General features: G+C 39.2%; 1 protein-coding gene across 1 annotated transcript in view; it reads left to right on the top strand.

The window, feature by feature from the left end:
- CARF (calcium responsive transcription factor) overlaps positions 1-20992 on the top strand; it is a 44147-nt gene that overhangs the window by 5919 nt on the left and 17236 nt on the right. The window contains exons 3-7 of the mRNA XM_060257089.1: positions 1061-1267; positions 3168-3288; positions 6280-6409; positions 7756-7840; positions 20057-20246. Coding sequence (XP_060113072.1) covers positions 1061-1267; positions 3168-3288; positions 6280-6409; positions 7756-7840; positions 20057-20246 — 733 coding nt within the window. The remainder of the gene's footprint in view (positions 1-1060; positions 1268-3167; positions 3289-6279; positions 6410-7755; positions 7841-20056; positions 20247-20992) is intronic.

Raw genomic sequence — 20992 nt, 5'->3', positions numbered from 1 at the left:
CAGTAAAATTGGAATGTACAACCACATGCAGAAACTGTGAAAAATACAAAAGCAGCACACACACATTCTGCAAAAAAGGTAAAGGTATTCTCCTGTGCAAGCACCAGTCGTTTCCGACTCTGGGGTGACGTTGCATCAAGATGTTTTCACAGACTTTTTACGGGGTGGTTTGCCATTGCCTTCCCCAGTCATCTACACTCCCCCCACCCCAGCAAGTTGGGTACTCATTTTACCATCCTCGGAAGGATGGAAGACTGAGTCAACCTCGAACCGACTACCTGAACCCAGTTTCCGCCGGGATCGAACTCAGGTTGTGAGCAGAGAGCTCGGAGTACAAAACAGCATAAGGCCCACACAAATAAAGGATTTTGTGTCTTTTATCTGTTTCATGCACCTTTAAAGGAAATGACTGCTTACATTGTTGAAGCCATACCCCTGTTACTCTGGTGCAGGATCCCTCTTGCTTTATGTACACCTGCGCTATCTGTTTCAATAAAAGTTCACTTGTACACTCGATTAGCGGACAATTTCAGTTTATATTATATTCAGTTTAACTAATCAGAGTTACGCCCTCCAAAGCTCATTACTCTGTTTTAGATTGTGCTGTAACAGGCTCTTTAGATGCAGAAGCAGAGGGAAAGATATTCCGTTCTCTCATGGGTTTCTTTACAAACAATCTTGCGCAGAATATTTATAAGCATGAACTCTTTGGGGAGCAATGTGTGACTGTCCTATGCTTGGGACTCTAGTGCTAGACAAGCTACAAGCTATTGCATCTTTTGCTATTTTTTAAAAATCATAGTTGTATTTTATTTACTGGTGGGTCACTATAGCTCAAATGCACATATTGGGGGTAAAAAGTAGAGCTTCCAGGCAGCTTTGATGCTTGGTGGCATTTTGTGTAGAAATCATCCACTAGCATTCATTGTCTGCAAAAGTGGAAATACAAACTGAAATTGTCTTTGAGCAAGCAGGATCTTAATACAGTGCAGTTGCTTCATGCAAGAATTTTTTGGGGGTGGGCAGGAGGACTGATGGAAATTTTGGTTCTCTTTGTCAGCATCTAACATGTCTGGAAAGCAAGAACGCGTCATTTGGACAGAACGTGTCACATGGCGTCCTGCAAACAATAGACGATGCATCTCCCTCACCGAATGCACAAATACAGCTATGCCAGGCACCCCCTGTGGAAGATTTTCAACTTGTAGACCAAAACTGCCATTCCCTTTATGAAGTATCATCCTTAGAGGGGTCCAGTACTCACATGGTAAGCACATCTTGACACATGTGCCTGTTAGATGTGTTTTGAGTCTTAGAGTGGAAGGGTTAGCCCCACTGAACAGACCAGAATAGGATTCTGAGTAGACCTGTTTAGGATTGTGGAGAAACGCCATCGTAGTTAATGTTGGTGCTTGGTTGGAGGGGAACATGAAACTACTAAAGCAGGCTTTGTGGCCTAGCCTTCATCCCCCCCTCCCTTCCAGAGTTAAACCAGCGCCGCTAGGGGGAAAGCCTCCTAGAGCGGCAGGAAGTTCTTTAGCCTGCTCCTCATTCCCTCCTCCCTTCTGGAGTTAAACCAGCAACTCTAGGGGGAAAGCCTCCTAGAGGGGCAGGAAGTTCTTTTGTTTTTTTATTTGAGTTAGGCGGGAAAAGGGCAGTTCTCGGCTGGCGCTCAGGAAGAGAAGTTGCCAGCCAGTGGGCTCCTGCCTGTGGGACCCCAGGCAGTCATTCACAAGGTGGGGCAAGTTTACACCAGGGACGAGAGGATGCGTTTAAATCTACCTTTTATTTGTCCTGCTTGTTGCTGTTCAGGTACTGTGCTAAACTTTTACATGTAACTGTTTTTGTTTTTATTGTTTTTATTTTTTGTTTTATTTGTTTTTGTTGTTTTTATTTTTTCTTTCTCTTCTTATTAAACATTTTTACTGTTTTGAATGCTGGCAGTCAAACCCTGTAACACATAGATCCCCAACCGCATTAGACCAGGGACGAGAGGATGCGTTTAAATCTACCTTTTATTTGTCCTGCTTGTTGCTGTTCAGGTGCTGTGCTAAACTTTTACATGTAACTGGTTTTGTTTTTATTTTTTCTTTCTCTTCTTATTAAACATTTTTACTGTTTTGAATGCTGGCAGTCAAACCCTGTAACACATAGATCCCCAACCGCATTAGACCATGCTGCTTTATGAAGGGGGCCCCGGGGAAGGCATGCAGTTGGATAAGGTGCCAATCCTCCAGGGGTTCCCCGAAGAAGTGCTGTGGTCTCTGTGATATCCAAGTACAGGGTGGCAGAGGACCTTGAGGCCTGGCCTCAGAGCTGGAGAGGGGGATTGGGAGTCCTGTTCCTCTCAATCTGAACCCCTAGACTGAGCAGGTGGTGGCAGTGAGCCCAAGTGGCGGGCGGAGAAATAGCTCCCTCCAGGAGTTGGCGACTCAATAGGGAGTTGACGGGACCGGGTCTGAAGGCAGAATCGGGCCGGTTCCATCACAAGGATTGTTCTCTTACTAGCTTTCATACAGTTGAGAGATTGGTGCAGGTGTTTTCCATCAACAAATCTATCTCAGTAGGCTTTTGTTTCACTTTTGTATTCAGAGCAAGAGTTTAGCGGTTCCCAATCATTTTATAAAATATAAATGAACCTGTCATTTCAAACAAAGTTGTAGCCCTTCTTTCAGCTGAAATGAAGCTTTGCTCTGAATTTTCTTTATTTGTCCCTTCTCTCCATTCCATTTTAATCTACAGTTCTCTGATGAATTGTCATTGACATGCGATTAAGAAAGCAGGTCTACTAATTGGGGCTTATTCCCAGGAAAATGTTTTTTGGATTGTGGTGTAACTAGCTAATAATCTGACAATTTCCTTCTACCCTTTGGTAATTTGCATACAGCCACATCTTTATATCAGTGTTCCAAACAAAGTTTCAGGTCATTCTCTGTAATTTCGTATTGCTAAATGTTTTACAATGATTTGATACGACGTTATCACACATGCCTTAAATTCTGTTCAAGCAGAATAATTTCTAATTTTAATCAATTAACACATGAAGGCTAACAAGCATAAACACTTTCATACCTTCAAAGAAGTTATTGTGATAGCTGTGCCAAACAGTCAGTTAAATCCTACTAATGCATAATTCCCATGAACCTTCTTCTTTGTTTGCTTCAAAGATGATTGTGGCCAGCCATTCCGAGAACGGGCAAGTGCTCCATGTCGTTCCTTCTGCTCAGCCAGGAATTGCACAAGTGATTATTCCTCAAGGCCAGCTTTTGGATGTCAGTAGCTCGGGAGGTAAGGGAATTGTACTTGAGAGATGTAAACCCCATTCTCAGCATCTCTGTGCATTACGTGGAAGCAAGTTCAGGCTGGCATAAGTAAAGAATATTACTATGTCAACACAGTGAGTTGAATCCTAAAAGGAGGTTTTGTTATGCATGTTTTAATTTGTTAGCCACCTTGGGGGCCTTATCAGGGCAGAAAGGTGGAGTACAAATTTTGCTACATAAAACCCCCCCATCTCCCTCAGCTTCAGCGTGCAGTCTTCTCTGGTGGAACAGGCTGGTCCTCCAGTAGAAAGTCCTTGCATTAGAAGAACGCCCCATCCTTACTTGAGTGGCATGGTAAGAATCCAGCCCATTAACATTAGGTTTGTGCTGGTTCATGAAAGTATACTTTCAGTATATAATTGTATTTACAGGCTTTAAGAACTTAATTATAGGTTTGCATTGAAATTGGGACTTTGGTTGATTGGTCACCACTATTTAAAATTGGAAAAGTGATTCTGCCGTGGGGTGCAGTGGAAGAAATGTGTCTCAGTAGTTTAGTTCAGTCACATCTGCCACTCACCTGCAGTGAATAACAGTTTGTCCCAGGCAGGCAGCTGAGTGCTTGCCCACTCTTCTTACTACTGACTACTTACCTGCACTGCTCTTACTTGAGGCCAGTAACCACCTTAGCACTGTACTGTATTTTCTCAGTTCTAGAAACAGGCTATCATTACAGGTGTTGCACATGCATCCTTTTTTCCTCTCTCTCTTCCACAGAGGCAGGCAGTGGCAAACCGTCTCTGTGGGGTTGCCATAAGTCAACTATGACTCGACAGCACTTTCCACCACCACCACCATACTCTCAGTGCGACTTTCAAGGAAATGCATGTTATGCTTGGTGCTGTACCATTGTACATTATTACAAACTGTGACCTAGCACATTAATTCTGACAGTACATATATCTAGCACATCTGTAAATACAAAGAATAATAATAATAATTATTATTATTATAATCTTTAATTTGTATCCCGCCGAAGCAGGCTGGCGGCTTTCAAAAAAAGCCTTTGAAAGAAAAAAAGGCTTTGAAAGAAAGCCTTTCAAACAACTTTTTAGGATAAATCATGTTTTGCAATAATTTGGTGTGCAAGTTTTTGACAACAGTGGTTGGGCTCTAGACAGATCTACATGTACTTCAGGGTTCCCTGTAGTGGTGGTGACCATGGGTGATATGGTGCCTGCCAGTTCTTCCCCTGGCACCCACCAAGCTTTTCAGAAAGTGAGCAGGACCATTTTAAGGCAGGGCTTGTTATTGGCTTCCCTCATTCAAATGAAAAGGTTTGCCACTGGAGGATGAAGAGAACTAGTAAGCATCTGGACTTTCCTTAGCCAGTATGTGCTTCCATTCTCCTTCAAGATCTCCTTCTTGGGAGAAGGAAGGAAAAGATGATCATGAAGATGATGATGATATTGGATTTATATCCTGCCCTATACTCTGAATCTCAGAGTCTCAAAGCAAATCTCCTTTACCTTTCCCCTCCCCCCCCCACAACAGACACCCAGTGAGGTAGGTGGGGCTGAGAGAGCTCTTACAGCAGCTGCCCTTTCAAGGACAACTCCTACGAGAGCTATGGCTAACCTAAGGCCATTCCAGCAGCTGCAAGTGGAGGAGTGGGGAATCAAACCCGGTTCTCCCAGATAAGAGTCTGCACACTTAACCACTACACCAAACTGGCTCTGGAGGTATTCCATTCGGCTCAGCCTTCTGAAGCAACCATTTTGGTATAGCTCAACCTCCTGTGGCAGACATGTCGAGGGGCCTCTCGTTTCCCACTCTTAAAATTCCAGCAGCACCCGCAGGCTCAAAATGGTTGAGGACTCCAATCTACTACTACTGTTAGGCGTCTCTTCCCTCTTCCATTCATTATGATTGATTGTCTAGCTGTATCTATGGAATGACAGCAACAAAGAAGGAACTCTAGGAGATCCCTTTCTCAATAGGCACTGCAACATATGCCTCCGTAACAGGCCTTTTATTTCTTTTCTGTATTTACTGAGCTTATTGGCTTTTTCTCTGAGACTCAAAGTGGAATACACAAACTCAAGAAATCCTTAACCACCACCCCCAAACAAGATATTTCTGCTCGTATACAGTGTGTATGACCCATCTTTTTGTGCTTCCATGAGGCTATCTTCTTATAACTTACTTGGTGAAGGTTGGCCTGAGAGAGAGATTGCTTCCCTTTCTCTCACCAGAGACATGGCTCTGTGCTTATGGCTGTACAGAAGTTGTTATTGCAAGGCGGGAAGTGTGAGTGGTGAATTGTGCTTGGCACAAACTGGAACAAGGTCTTGTTCTTGTCCCCCTGTAACTTGAGATTTCTGCCTATCCCTTGTAACACACTATAGAAACAGGCACAGAATTGTGTGCCAGTCTTGCAAAGCCTGTACTGTACGATAAGAAGGAGTTTGTAGTTGTGAAGTGGTTAGGGCTAGAGAGCCAGTTTGGTGCAGTGGTTAAGTGCTTGGACTCTTATCTGGGAGACCCGAGTTTGATTCCTCACTCCTCCACTTGCAGCTGCTGGAGTGGCCTTGGGTCAGCCATAGCTATCACAGAAGTTGTCCTTGAAAGGGCAGCTTCTGGGAGAGCTCTCTCAGCCCCACCCACCTCACAGGGTGTCTGTTGTGGGGGCAGAAGATATAGACGATTGTAAGCCGCTCTGAGTCTCTGATTCAGAGAGAAGGGTGGGGTATAAATCTGCAGTCATCTTCTTCGTATTTCCCTGACCAAAGTCCCAGAGCTCTGTCCTCTGTCATTTGATTTGATTAGAGAAAAATTCATGACAGGAGGCTGTCTACAATTAACACCCCTGTGTTCCTGAAGGTCTGGCAAATTGTATCCATGCTTCAGATAGAAAAAGCAGTCCACCATCGTTCTGAAATACGATTCATCACAAGCGTCCCTGAGTCATTGTATACTTATTAAAGAGGAATATTTGTTCCATTTTTTAAAAAAGATGTTTCACAGGAGACAAACTGTGATGGGAATTTGCAAACCGTGGCAGTGGCTGCTATAGCTGACAATACAAGGAGTTACATCTTTCATCCTGAAGCATCTCTCACGGTATCGAAAAAGACAACAGCCAGGTAGGTCATTATTGTTAGGTGTGGGGAAGTGGTACTACTGAACTGCAGTCCCTGTCCCAGTTCACCCTCCAAATGGTCTGAGCACTCAACAGCTGTCCCAGGTCTCCCATAGGCAACCCAGCTGCTCTTCAAATCCTCCTTGATTCACAGAGGGTTGGTAGGCTCACCACCACCTAGTCAATAATACCTGCAGCAAGGGGAACCTCTGTCTGACTAGTCCACTCAAGTTCTGATCCTGCTCAGTTTCAAGCCCAAGCTAGTTAATTTCACACTCCAGCTAGAGCACCCATTTCCTGCAGCTGCCTGGCACGCTTGAGTTCTCCTGGGCAATAGTAATATATTGAACTACCGTCAGCCTTTCTCCTGACACCCTTTCCAGATAATATGTTTGCACATGGGGAGTCTATGTGATACTTGCATTTACAACAGAAATATTTTAAAATGAAAAAAATGTCCACACACATACTCCACAGAGCAACGGAGCAAGGAATACAAAGAAAAAGTGTAAATGCTGTCCTCTGACCCTTTCCCTCACATGCCCTAGCTTATGATATTCTAGGGCAGGCTATTTAGCTTAGACTTATTTTAATTCATAACCTACCCTTTCCCAAAGGCTCATAACTTTTGAAATGGCATTTATAAAATAAATACAACAGAATAACCCCCTGCCTGTTTGAGACCATTTTAAACCATCATTGCATTATCACAATCATGTTCTTTTTCTCTCTCATTAGAATGTGTATATTTGTTTGATTGTTTTTACTATTCAAACCTCATACATGAAACTCCTTCAATAAATTGTTTTTGAGAAGCAATCCACTGTAACCTCTTGCAATATTATTCATCCTTCTCCCATTCTATCATTTTCTTTAATCTCATCCTCACCCCCATCTCAGTAATTTGAGCAAAATAGAATCATAGAGTTGAAAGCGACCTCCAGGGTTATTTCGTCCAACCCCCTGCACAATGCAGGAAACTCACAAATACCTCCCCCTAAATTTACAGGATCCTCATTGCTGTCAGATGGCCATCTAGCCTCTGTTTAAAAATCTCCAAGGAAGGAGAACCCACCACCTCCTGAGGAAGCCTGTTCCACTGAGGAACCGCTCTAACGGTCAGGAAGTTCTTCCTAATGTTGAACCGGAAAATAGACAAGGTAGTCTTTTGATATGATAGCACCTTTAGCCTTGGAGTTGGTGGTCTCCTTCTTTATAAAAAGATCTGCCTTGCAAATATCTGTCCCAAGCATTGAAACACTATAAATCAGCAGTATTGCCCATATGTGTGTTTAGGCTGACTATCCAGGTTTTGCTTGGTTGTCTATCCATTTTTGTATCATTTTTCAGGGTACTGGAAGACCATTTTGCTGTTTCTCCTCAGCCATTGCCCCCAAATGCACCTGCTTGGGCTCGCCGTCTCAGGAACTGTGAGGTAAGCTAAAAATAACCATTGATTTCATGAGCCAGAATAAAATAGGAGGAAGTGATTAATCTTATTTTTTATGAATTCTGTCTAATTTTGATTACTTTGATCCAAGGTGAGAATATGAAAGGGGTTTGTGTAGATATCATGAAATGTGAATAACCTTTCACAACTCAGTTCCCTCTCCCCTACTATCTTTGGACTGTTTTGGAAAATAACAGATTATAAGCTTTTTCAAAGGTAGGTAGATTGCGGAACTGACAGTTTGCATTGCTGAATATACCTCCTGAACAAGGGGACTTGGGGATAAAGACTTCTTGTGACTAGATGTGCACTCAGCATAAAACAAGGACGTGCTTAATGAAAAAGATAATAATAATAATAATAATAATAATAATAATAACAATAATAACAATAACAATAATAATAATAATAATAATAATAATAATAATAATAATAATAATAATAATAATAATAATAATAATAATAATAATCTTTTATTTATATCCCGCCCTTCCCGCCGGAGCAGGCTCAGGGCGGCTAACATGACATGCAGCTAACATGATAAGGGAAATCTTCTAGTAGTTTACCATTTAAGTGTGAGACTTTTTAAAAGTAGGGATGCTGTTTTGGCTCATAGAAAAATAGAGGCCACATTTCTTCTCGTGTATATTTATTTTATCTACAAAAATGTATATCCCACCTCTCAGCCCAAACAGGGCCACCAAGGCAGCTAGCACTTAAAATCAGAACATTTTAAAACATTATATGAAATCAGTAAAGAAATAAAGATTTGTGCATTATAAAAGCAATTATGACGTAGGGCAGATCCAGGTGGGTAGCCATGTTGGTCTGAAGCAGCAGAACAAAGTTTGAGCCCAGTGGCACCTTTAAGACCAGCAAAGTTTTACTCAAGGTATAAGCTTTCACGTGCACACATGCCTCTTCAGATACATTGAAATGGAAGTTACCATTCCATACATACAGGTAGAGGGTGAGCAGCAAATTAGCATACATCATAATAAGGGGAAGGAGAGGTCATTGAGGGAACAAGAATCGAAGAAGTCTTCACCAGCTGATTGAAGTGGGGGGCTCGTGAATATCTTGGAAGAGGGAGAGCCAAGTTTTGGTGCAGAACTGAGGAGGCCCTCTCTTGCATTGCCCCCCACCTGAACTCTGAAACTGGACCCCATAAGGTGATCATAGCACTTGGGTAAGTTTGTACAGGAGTAAGTGGTTGGTCTTCAAGGTACGCTGGGCCAAAGCCATATTGGGCTTTAAAGGGCTTTGTAATACATTCTGCTGGGAAGCAAATTGTGAGCCAGCGTAGACAGGCCAAGATGGAAGTGATGGGGTGACATTATTGCATGGGTACAGCTGAGGGAGGATATCCATGTCTACTTCAAAGAAACTGTAGAGAGCTTACTAGCGCCAATTAATAAAAGGGTGGAAGAAGTTGCAAATGACTTATAAATAACTGCTAAAATTGCAGAACACACCGCTGAAGTTTTGCTGGCTTTACAATCAGAATTAAAACAGCTAAAGGCTAAAGAGTCCCTACTTAACACCAGGGTGATAGCTCTGAAAAATCGTTGGAGGGCTCTAAACTTAAAATTTCGGGGGATCAAAGAAGGAGTGGAGGAAAATATTGACACAGCTACATTCCTATCTAAATGGCTAGCCAGGGTGTTTGCACAAGAAAACAGTGCAGCCCCTGCCATTGCTAAGGCAATGCGTTTGGGGCCGTTAGTGATGGCGTGAAATGGAAGACCAAGGGGTATACTAGCCCAATTCATATATCCTAAGACAAGAGAAAAGATCCTTCAGGAGGCTAGAAGACAAGGTGCACAAGGTGGGCAAAAAAGTGCTGGTGCTGCTGGATTTGCCAGCCGAGGCACTGGAGAAAAGAAAAAAACTAAAATTCTTTGCCACTAAGCTCTACAATGAAAACATAAGGTTTTCCAATCACCCTAGCATCAATTTACGCATCTAATTCAGCACAGACAGACTTTATTAAGGATATGCTAGAAGAGCTAAACGCTTTCAAAAAGGGGGAAGTAATCATTGGAGGAGATTTTAATTTAATTTCAGACCCACTTTATGATAAAACATACAAGCAAGGGAAACCTGCCCCGTCTCTATTACACACATCTGTTTTGCAAAGTACTATGGATAGGTACAATTTGGTAGATGTGTGGCGTACGCTAAATCCCAGTGCCAGGGAATATACTTTTTTTCCTCCGGTACACGAGACTTATTCAAGGATTGATTTTATTTTTGTTTCAAAATCTTATATGAATAACTTTTCTAATGCCTCCATTGGGTTGCGAAACATTTCTGACCATGCTTGGGTCTCATGTGATGTAACCTCACAAGACTCAGACGATAAAGAGCCTAGATGGACTCTAAACAAATTATTACTAACCAACTCAGCAATTTCTGAAGAAATTGAACAACAAATTAAAGAAAACTTTTCATTTAATGCGAACTGTGGAGTTTCTCAGGAATGTGTCTGGGATGCTTTTAAAGCAGTTCTTTTTTCTTTCTTTCTTTTTTTTTTGGAGTTTAAACTTTTTATTAATTAAAAACAAAAATACATTCCAACAAACATCAACTATAATACTAATAACCATAGAATCTACCTTACAAGCCATCCTGTTATGAATACAATATGCAGAGTGTATTTCTAATATAAAGCAAAAGTTAAATACTTATCCGGTAATTTACACAATGTTTTTTGTTCAGATTGTACATAAGCAAAAAAGTGAAACCATTTCTCTACAAACATGTTTTTATCTAGACCTTTATCTGATGCTTCAGAATTTTTTATGGTAGTAGCCAGCTTATCCATTACTACTAGGTCCCAAATTTTTAGAAACCAATTACGTTTAGAAGGCAAGACAGGGGCTTTCCAATGGTGAGCTATTAATAATTTTGCGGCTAAAATAAGCATTGAAGCCAATTCATGTTTATGCTTAGGCATTTCCCCATTTTTCCAAAGGTTAAGCAAAATGGAGTCGGGGGTGAAGGGCACTTTGTGATCAATTATACGTTCAACAGTGGGCAAAATTTTCCTCCAGAATTCCATCACAACAGGGCATTCCCACCAGCAATGAATAAATGAGCCCTGGAAGCCACACCCTCTCCAGCATTTGGCATCTTTTGATCTTTTGGCGTAGAAAATCTGTAGCGGTGTCAGGTACCATCTGGAGAAAATTTTAAAGTTTTGTAGCCTCAAATTCAATATGGGGTTATGAAATAAATAAGATGACCAGAGTTTAGACCAACATTCTAAACTGATAGTAGTCCCACAATCCTTGTTCCAAGCCTTCATAATTGAGCTGTCTAAAGGCATGTTTAAATTACTTAGTTCTTTATAGATAACAGCAGTCTTTCCTTTCATTTTGGGTATTGGGTCCATTATGGCTTCTTCAAATGCTTTCAAAGGTCTATTTAATTGAGACAAAATATTTGGGTTGTGCAATAAATGATGTAACTGATTGTATTGCAACCAGTCGGCCCGAAAGAGATATTTTCTTTCCAGGTTCTTTAATGGTCTCATTGAATTATTTATAATTAGGTGTTTAAATCTGAGTATACCTGCCACTCTCCAGTTCTTAAAACTTGAATTGTCTTTTGCTGCAGGGAACCAGTCCTGCCCCAAGAAAACTGTTGCTGGAGAGGGATGGGGTGCTAATAAATTTCTATATCTGTCCCAAATATTCAGGGTTAATTTCAGAAAAGGATTCAATTGAAGACTAGAATTACGTGGATTAGGCTTGTTCCAAATTATTTCATACAATAAATTTGGTTCAATAAAGGATTGCTCTATACGTACCCAATCCTTATCAATTTGAGGAACAGTGTATAGCAAAACATATTTTAGTTGAGCCGCCAAATAATATTTCTCTAAATCTGGAAGTGCTAGCCCACCTTGTGACAAAGGTTTCACTAAGGTTGAGTAGGCTATCCTATGTTTTTTCTTTGCCCATATAAAATCCAAAAATAATGATTTCCATTTTTGAAAAATCTCTGGTTTAATGACAATGGGGAGGTTCTGAAATAAGAATAAAAATTTTGGTAGGACAAAAACCTTAATTTGTTCTATTTTTTCTAATAAACTCAATGAAAGTTTCTCACAATCTTTAAAAGTTGTTGTTATAGATTTTAACAGAGGATCGAAATTATCTCTAAAAAGATTTTGCAGGTCCAGAGGAATTAAAATACCTAGGTGTCTAAAGTGAGATTTCACCCATTTAAAGTGAAATTCGCGTTTTAACTTAGATTCTAGGTCAGGACCTAGCCAAATAGGGTATATTTCTGATTTCTGAAAATTTATTGTGAAACCTGCAACTCTTCCAAAGTCTTTAATTAAGGCTATTAGTTTATTTAAAGAAAGCAGAGGATTTGTACAGTAAAAAATTGCGTCGTCAGCAAACAGACTTAATTTGTAGGAAGTTTTTTGAGAGCCAATAAGCACTCCCGTTATATCGGGGTCAGATCTTATTGCCATGGCTAGGGGTTCTAAAGACAAGGCGAACAAAATTGGGGATAGGGGGCATCCTTGTCTAGTTCCTCTGGAAAGTGTCCAGCTCTGGGAATTATGATTGTTGATGGACAAAAAAGCTTTGGGTTCTTCATAAATAGCCTGTATTGAGCGTAAAAAATTGGGGCCAAATCCCATTTTCTTTAGGACCTCTTTCAGAAAAGGAATTTCCACCTTGTCAAAGGCTTTTTCGGCGTCAAGAGAAAGCATGACTGCCTCTGTTTTAGTGTTCCTACAAAAATTTATAATATTCAGACTTTTTCTTATGTTGTCTGTTATTGATCTTTCCGGGATAAACCCAGCTTGATCTTTATCAATATAGTTAGGAATGATTTTATTTAGTCTGGCAGCTAGAGTAGAGGAAAAAATTTTAAAGTCATGATTGAGTATAGAGATTGGTCTGTAAGAACTTACATTTAGTCTATCCTTATCTGGTTTAGGGAGAACTATCACTTTTGCTTCTTTCCATGAATCAGGCATAGAACCTCTGGCAAGCACCGAATTGCATGTATCTAGGAGAGGAACCAAAATATTAGGTAAAATTTTTTTATAGAATTCCGATGTCAAGCCATCATTTCCTGGGGCCTTATTATTTTTCATAGTCTTTATGATTTTTTGCAGTTCTGTACTCTCAATAGGCTTTTCCATAAGACTTAAGTGTTCTTCTGATATTTTGGTTTTAAAATTAATTTTATTAAGGAAGTCATCAATGTTACTCATCTGTGGATTATTAGAGTTGTATAGCTCTTTATAGTATTCTAGGAATTGTGCCGTTATTTCTTTTGTTTTCAAATGCATCTCGCCTTTTGAGGATTTTACAGCATGGATCAACGAAGAATTCTGTTTTTTGACTATCCTATTTTTTAGTAGTTTTAGATATTTGGGAGATTTGGTAATATACCTCTGCTTTAAATACATTAATTGTTTTTGGATTTGGGAAGTTTCCAATACAGCTAATTTTTTGCGTTCAAATTCTAGCTTTTTAAAGGTTTTTTCCCCACCAAATCGCATATGCCTCAGCTCTAAGGTTTTAATCTTGTTTTGTAGTTCACTTATAGTTTTTTGTTTTTCCCTTTTATAGTGAGTCGCCAGAGAGAGGAGGTTACCCCTCATGACTGCTTTAAATGCATCCCACACAAGTTCCTGTTTTACCCCACATGATGTATTAAAACGAAAATATTCTTCTATCTGCTTAATAACCAATTCACAAAAACTTTGGTCGTTTAATAATAAAGAATTTAAGGTCCATGAGTGGCTAGTGTCTTCTCTGTTATGTAAGTCAATGGACGCTGAAATAGTTGCGTGATCTGACAAAGTTTGGGAGCCAATTTCAGCCTCGGTTGTATGCCTCAGCAAACCAACAGACATGAGTATGTAGTCAATACGAGAATAGATGTTGTGGACTGGAGAGAAAAAAGAATATTGTTTTACACCTGGATTCAGTGTTCTCCACACATCATTCAAGTCATATTTTAAGAACAAAGATTGCAGTTTAGGTTTGCTTTGTACCCTTGTCGCCTCAAATCTGTTTTTGTAGGTTTTATCTAGCTTAGGATCATCTATTTGATTAAAGTCACCTCCAATCACTACTTCTCCTTTCTTGAACTCATTTAATTTTGAAAAAACAGTTTCCAGAAATTCCATTTGGTTATTATTTGGGGCATAAACTGACGCTATAGTTAAAGGTGAGCCATCAAGAATACCATTAAGGAACAGAAATCTACCATGGGGGTCAACTAAAGTTTTTTCACAATGGAAGGGGATATTTTTAGATATCAGTATGGCAACTCCTCTCGCCTTGGATGAGCCTGGTGCTTGAAAGCTTTGCGAGAACCATTTCGATTTTAGGATGGGATCACTCACTTTCTTGCAATGAGTTTCTTGTAGACACAAAATGTTAGCTTTCTTTTTATACATAAGATTTGAAATTCTTTTAACCTTGATACAATTTCCTAGACCTCTGCAGTTCCAAGATACTATTTTTATGTGGTTAGACATTTTTGTACTCAATATTATTTCAACTTTCTTAAATATAGTTCAACTTGACAGCTTGTCCGAGTAGATTCATATACAACCAGAATAAACAAAATTTTAAACCTTTACTATGTCCTCTAGTAAAAAGAAAAAGAAAAAACTATTTAACAATTTACAAAATCCTCAAATAATGGGATTCAGTTCCACCCCTCTACCTATGGAGAGGGTTAAGAGAGCCTTTAAACATAAAGCTCACACGAAGGAACTGAGAGTATAATTGCACCAAACCTTAGGCCAAGTACAATTACACTTGAATACGAGGAGGGCACTATAAATCTGTTGGAATTCAAAATAAGTGCTCTCTCCCCTCCCTTTACTGTTTTACAAAATTCTATGGACTACTCTTTGGCTTGTCAGAGTTCAGTAGGTTCAGTAAGATTTACTTAATATAATTAATTAATAAAATTATTACAGCAACCTATTTGTTATCCCCTCCATCTATAAAAAAAAATATTTGCTCCAATTATAAACACAGTAGAAACAGGAATAACCCTGTCATTAAATAATAATAATTCACTTCTAGAATACATGCATTACTAGTAGAGTAGGATATCACTATTTCCTGGAGGTTTTAAACCGAACTATGTGTTTTAAACAATGAGAATATTATAATTAACAACCTGTGCTATCTTCAAAAATCAAGCCTACAGAACTTAACTTGCTGAAATAGAGAACTCAGTGCCCAAGAAGAGCTACTGCACAGATCTGATTTAAGTGAACCAGCAAACCTGAGACTTAAAAAAGAGATAAGTAAAATTAAAGCAATGTAATAGCAGTACTTCGAAGGCTTAACGACTGTAGTCAGTGGTAGGTAAAGTCCTGCAATTACCCGTAATGGCGATGCCCGAAGAGCCGCTTCTGCACAGAGCGGTTTAAAGTGAATCAGCATACTTAAGACATAGAAATAACATATATAAAGTTAAAGAAATATAATGACAGAACTTATAGGTCTTGGCAGCTTTGGTCAGTAGCAGATATTGTCTTTCGGCTCCTCATACCTCGACATCCTAAAAAAAAAAAAAAAAAAAAAAAAAACAACAACTGGCAATTGCCGGCACCAAAGCGAATTGATGGGGACCGCACCAGTTCTTGAAAACAGCATACAGTCAGGTTATGTCTATCTACTGCAAGCAGTTGTTCCTCCTCTTCTTGGTTGAGTGCGATGTTCATAGCTGCTAGTAAAGCCTTCCCCGTAATGCCATCAGACGCTTGGAAAAGCGCGCCATTTTTGAAGATCATTATGTCAGAGGCTGGACTCCAGCGGAACTTAATCTTTTTTTCAAACAGCTTCGTAGACACCATTCTCAGTTGTCTTCTTTTTTTTATAGCTTCTGGAGAAAGGTCCATGAGGAAAAGGATTTTTTCCCCCTTAAATTTGAAGTCAGCTTTACGTGCCTCTTGGAGTATAACGTCTCGATCCTCCAGGGAACTAAATTGCACGAGGATGTCCCTCGGTCTGTTTCTCCCCAATGCTTTTGAGCCCAGTCTATATGTTTTAGATATGTTATTAGGCGAAATGCCATCATTTTTCATGCATTTGTTAAGCCATTCCACCACCAGTTTGGTTAGGGAAGTATTATCTTCCGCGCCCTCCTCCACCCCCCTAATTTTGAGGTTCCTTTCTCTCCAGCGATTTTCCAGCATCATGATTTTTTCTGACGCCCTCATTTCAAACTGTTGCAGTGATTTTATTTCATCTTGTGCAGTATAGAGCATTTCAGTGGCATTTTCTGCCACTTTAGAAGTTTCCTTTAATTCAGCTGCTAGTGAGTCTAGTTTTAAATTAACTGGCTGGAGCAAGCTTGTCATTGAGCTTGTAAAGAAATTACATATCTCCTCTTTGAAAACAAACAGATCTTTCTTTGTTATTGGGCCTCCATTCTTGTCAGAGTCATTTTCTGTTTGGGAAGAGTTAGTAACGGGGGCCATTTTAGCTGGTGTTAAGGGCCCTGTCTCTCCCACAATGGTTTTAGAAGATAAGGAAGGAAAAAAGTTTTCAACTGACTTAACTGGTTGTTTTGATGGTTTAGGCGTCTTCCGGGTACTTTTCTTCATCGTTTGTGCCTTTTGGTGATGTCCATAGCGATTTTTATTGAAGGAAAGGAGGCAAAGAGAGCAGAGCTAACTCAAAGCACGTCTGCCATCTTAGAGCGACGTCCCGCCCCCCTTTAAAGCAGTTCTAAGGGGTAAACTGATTTCTATTGCTTCTAAATGTAAAAAAGAAAGACAACAAAATATTCTTGATTTGCAGTCAAAAATAGCTTTATTAGAAAAAAGACACATGAAATATGGAGGCAAGAAAATGCTCAAAAAATTAAATTTGGAAAGGAAAAAATTAGAATTAGTTGAAACTTTTGCTATTCAAAAAGAATTATTATACAAGACAAAAATACATTACTAGATCATCCAGATCTCTTAAACTTTTGAAAAATAGGATTGCACATCAGAAATCAAACTCTTTGATCCATGCTATTAAAAAACCTTCTGGTCAGATTGTATCCAACTCAAAGGATATAGTTGATTCTTTTCTTCATTTCTATAAAAACCTGTATGCCACATCTAACCCCAATCCTAAAGCAGCAGTCAAATATTTGAATTCTATTAAGTTCAATAAAGTCCTATCTCAGGACCATGCTTCATTTTTAGACAGGCCAATTAATTAGATAGAACTGAATGCAGCTTTAACAAAAATTAAAAATAATAAAGCTGTAGGAAAAGACAGCTTCCCAATAGAATTTTACAAGCATTTTAAAGACCAGATTTCGGAACATCTTCTAAACACCTGTAACACTATAATGACTTCTGGTAAATTACCTAACTCTTGGAAAGAGGCTAGGGTCATTGTTTTACATAAGGCAGGGAAGGATAAATTGAATCCTTCTTCATATCGCCCTATATCAATTTTAAATCATGATTTTAAAATTTTTTCTACTGTTCTTGTGGAAAGGCTGGATAAAGTTATAGCACATTACATTAACAATGATCAATCTGGTTTCATACCAGGGCGATCTATAACTGATAACATTCGCAGAACACTCAATGTAATACAGTACAGTAGAACAACTAAAATCCCCTCCTTGATACTATCCCTAGATGCCGGAAAAGCATTCAATAAATTGGAAATTCCGTTTTTAAAGTCTGTCTTAACTACTATGCAATTTGGCCTTAATTTTGTACGTTCAATAGGCACGATTTATGACTCACCGAATGCACAACTAGTAATCAGTTTAGTTCTGATAATTTCATTTTAAACAGAGGAACTCGACAGGGATGCCCGTTGTCCCTGATATTATTTGCACTGTCTCTAGAACCATTGGCTCATGCTGTGAGGAAAGACCCAGAAATAGAGGGCATTTTGCTGAATGGTACATCTCACAAAGTTAGCATGTTTGCTGATGATCCGTTATTTTATCTCAGTAACTCCTTGAATTCTTTACAAAAATTTTTAAAAGTCATTGATTTATTTAGTTTATACTCTGGTTTCACAGTTAACTTTTTGAAATCATAAATTTACCCTATGGTGATATCTCCTACTTTGAAACAAAACATTTTGAGCAAATTCACCTATAAATGGGTAGAAAAATCTTGGAGATATTTGGGGATTAACTTCCCAGTAAACCTTAAAGATTTATTTCAGGCTAATTATTCCCCTATTATTCTCTCAGTTAAAAGGTCAATAGCAGAATGGTCAAAATGCAACTTTTCAATTTTTGAAAAGGTAGATCTCTTTAAATCCTTTTTGCTTCCAAAATTTCTTTATTTATTCCAAAATCTACCTATCCCAGTAAGTAAGCAAGATTTAAGAAATTGGCAAAATACCTTTCTGGATTTTGTATGGAATTCAAGGCACCGCAGAATTGCATTGTCTCTTAATTTCCAAACTGACAGTGCTTGGAGATTTGGGAGTTCCGCTCCTTGAGAAGTACTGTTTAGCATCCCAGTTAAAATGTATTCTTTTTTATGCGTTACCAGAGAGTGATACCTCTTGGCTTAGTATAGAAAAGTCTGCATTAAAAGATTCTTTACTACATGAGAATATCTGGCTTGGGAAATTTGAAAGACCAAGGTTAATTTTGGACAACCCATTTCTAGAACAGACACTTAAAATTTGGGATCAATACAGAGAAATTCTAACTCCGGCAACGTCACCATTCATGTCTTTTCTTGGTCAATCATGATTTCTTCCGGGGAAAGCATTAGGTGATTATAAAATTTGGAGAGATAAAAACATATTTAGGCTGGTAGATATTACAACGAATGGCAAACTAAGCACAAAATTACAATTAGAATCAAATTACAAAATAACAATCCCCTGGATGCAGTATCACCAGCTGTTTGATGCTCTACACAAGGTTATACCGCATACTGGTGTAGATAGAACTATAAATGCATTTTAATCTCATTTAAAGGCTGGATCCTCCTCGGTTAGAGAAGCAGTTTCCTGTATCTATAGAGTACTTAATGGAAAAGATTGGGACCAAGGTTCTTCACAACAGAATCAATGGCATAAAGACTGTGGGAAAATATTTTCAGAAGAGCAATGGAAATCCTTATGGAAAAGTTCTTTTTTTAAATCCAGATCTACATATATTAGAATATAAAATTTTAAGGTATGGTCTCGTTGGTACTTTACTCCATATAAATTGTTCCGAAGTAACTTGATCCCATCTTCAAGTTGTTGGAAAAGATGTGGGGGTACGGGTACTCTGAAACATTGCTGGTGGGACTGTCCACAAATTAAAGATTTTTGGAAATCAGTGATTAAATTAACAGGGGAAATAATAGATTTCGACATCCCATTTTTGCCAGAATCTGTCCTGCTAAATATTTGGCACCAAAACCCTTGCTCTAATTTAAAACTAGAACTTCTCTCATTATTGCTGCTAGCAGCCAAAATCATTATAGCCCTTTGTTGGAAATTGGATAGATGCCCTACTATGCGTCAATAGTATGATAAAGTCTGGGATTTAATGATCCAGGATAAACTATCTGCAAGTATTTTAAGATATGAAAATCCAATGTTAGCTGATAATTTTGTTGAAAAATGGTTTTTCTTCCTTTCTTATATTAACAAGAAATCTTCAACTAGTCCATCTGTACCAAAAAAATATCTAGACTTCATTCTGTACTAAGTACATATTTATGCCTTACCGGTGATGTATTCCATGTGATCTTTAAAGTATATACATATGGATATATGGGTGTGTACATGTATGTATGTAGGTGTTTATTTATTTTCTTGCTCTTCTTTTTTGTGTGTGTGGGTTATTGTAAAGAAAAAAATTTGTTTATAGCTCGTATTATATAATTTATACATTGATGTAAATTGATAACTGCCATTTTGCTGATATACCAAAGAGCTCGGTTATGTTGTACTGAATTATTAAAAATAAAAATTGTTAGTTATTTAAAAAAAAAAGTACTCATTTCATGCTTGCAGACTTCATTTAAAACCTGGGGAGACTGAAAAGATGCTTTCAGGATTCTGCAAAGCGGGGGATTCTGTCATATGTTGTTGTGTCCATGCAGCCTTCGAACTACAGTGACCATCCTCACCTCTGTTACTAGACAGCATTGAACTTTTGACCCCCAAAGCATTCCATTTTGGTGAATAATCCCCTTTTTTTTGCTTCCTGTCCATGCAGAAAATTGGGGACTCCTATCGTGGCTATTGCTCAAGTGAGATGGAATTGGACAGTGTTCTAATCCTGCACAAACAGCAAACACAGAGCGTGTGGGGAACCCGGCAGTCTCCAAGCCCAGCAAAGCCTGCCACAAGGTTGATGTGGAAATCACAGTACGTCCCATATGATGGGATTCCGTTTGTCAATGCTGGTAACTATCTTCTAAACTGATCACCTTTGCTTAAGAGACATGACCTTAGTTTCCTTGGGGCATAGTTATTTTGAAAGGTCAGAAATGGACAAGGTAAGCCTTGGCTTCTGCAGACCTAAATTTATGCCAATTGTATTCCTTTGAGCCTGAATTTTCCAGCGTTCTGCCCTGTGTTGCTGAAGTTTCCTGCTCTTATGGCAGAGAAGAGCTTGAATATATAGTGGCAATATTTGTATTTTTTGCTTTCCACCCACTCACCCTTTTCAAAAACGGGTTTTGCTCAACTTGCTTGTGTCAGTTTTCCATTCTTACCACATAAGTTGGCTTTTAATAATGCTTCACACAATATTTGTTATAGTCAGAGAGCGAGCCCTGTGTAAACCTGTGCAGTCAGATATTTCAGTAGCCTCTGTAAAGCAAAATAAACAGATGTGCCACCTTCAAATACGATGGTGTATTGTATAATTGGCAACCATTCTGTTTTCATACGGATAAATCATTCCTGTGAAGGTAAATATGTCTTCTGTGAATAGGGTTGCTAAGCCCCCTGTCCAGGCAGGGGTTCCCATGCCCGGGAGGTTCCCAACCCGCCAGCCCACATTGAGCAGGCGGGAGGAACCTCCCTCTACGTCGCCGGCATGATGACGTCACCTGAAAGTGACGTCATCGTGCTGGCAATGTCATGCAGTGGCCACTCTAGGCGTTTTTGGGAAAACTCTGGTTTTCCTGGATGCTCTAGCCTTTTG

The sequence above is a fragment of the Heteronotia binoei genome, chromosome 16, assembly GCF_032191835.1.
Source record: "Heteronotia binoei isolate CCM8104 ecotype False Entrance Well chromosome 16, APGP_CSIRO_Hbin_v1, whole genome shotgun sequence".
NCBI lineage: Eukaryota > Metazoa > Chordata > Lepidosauria > Squamata > Gekkonidae > Heteronotia > Heteronotia binoei.
The sequence above is the reverse complement of the archived record's forward strand: the minus strand, read 5'-3'. Positions and strand labels throughout refer to the sequence as shown.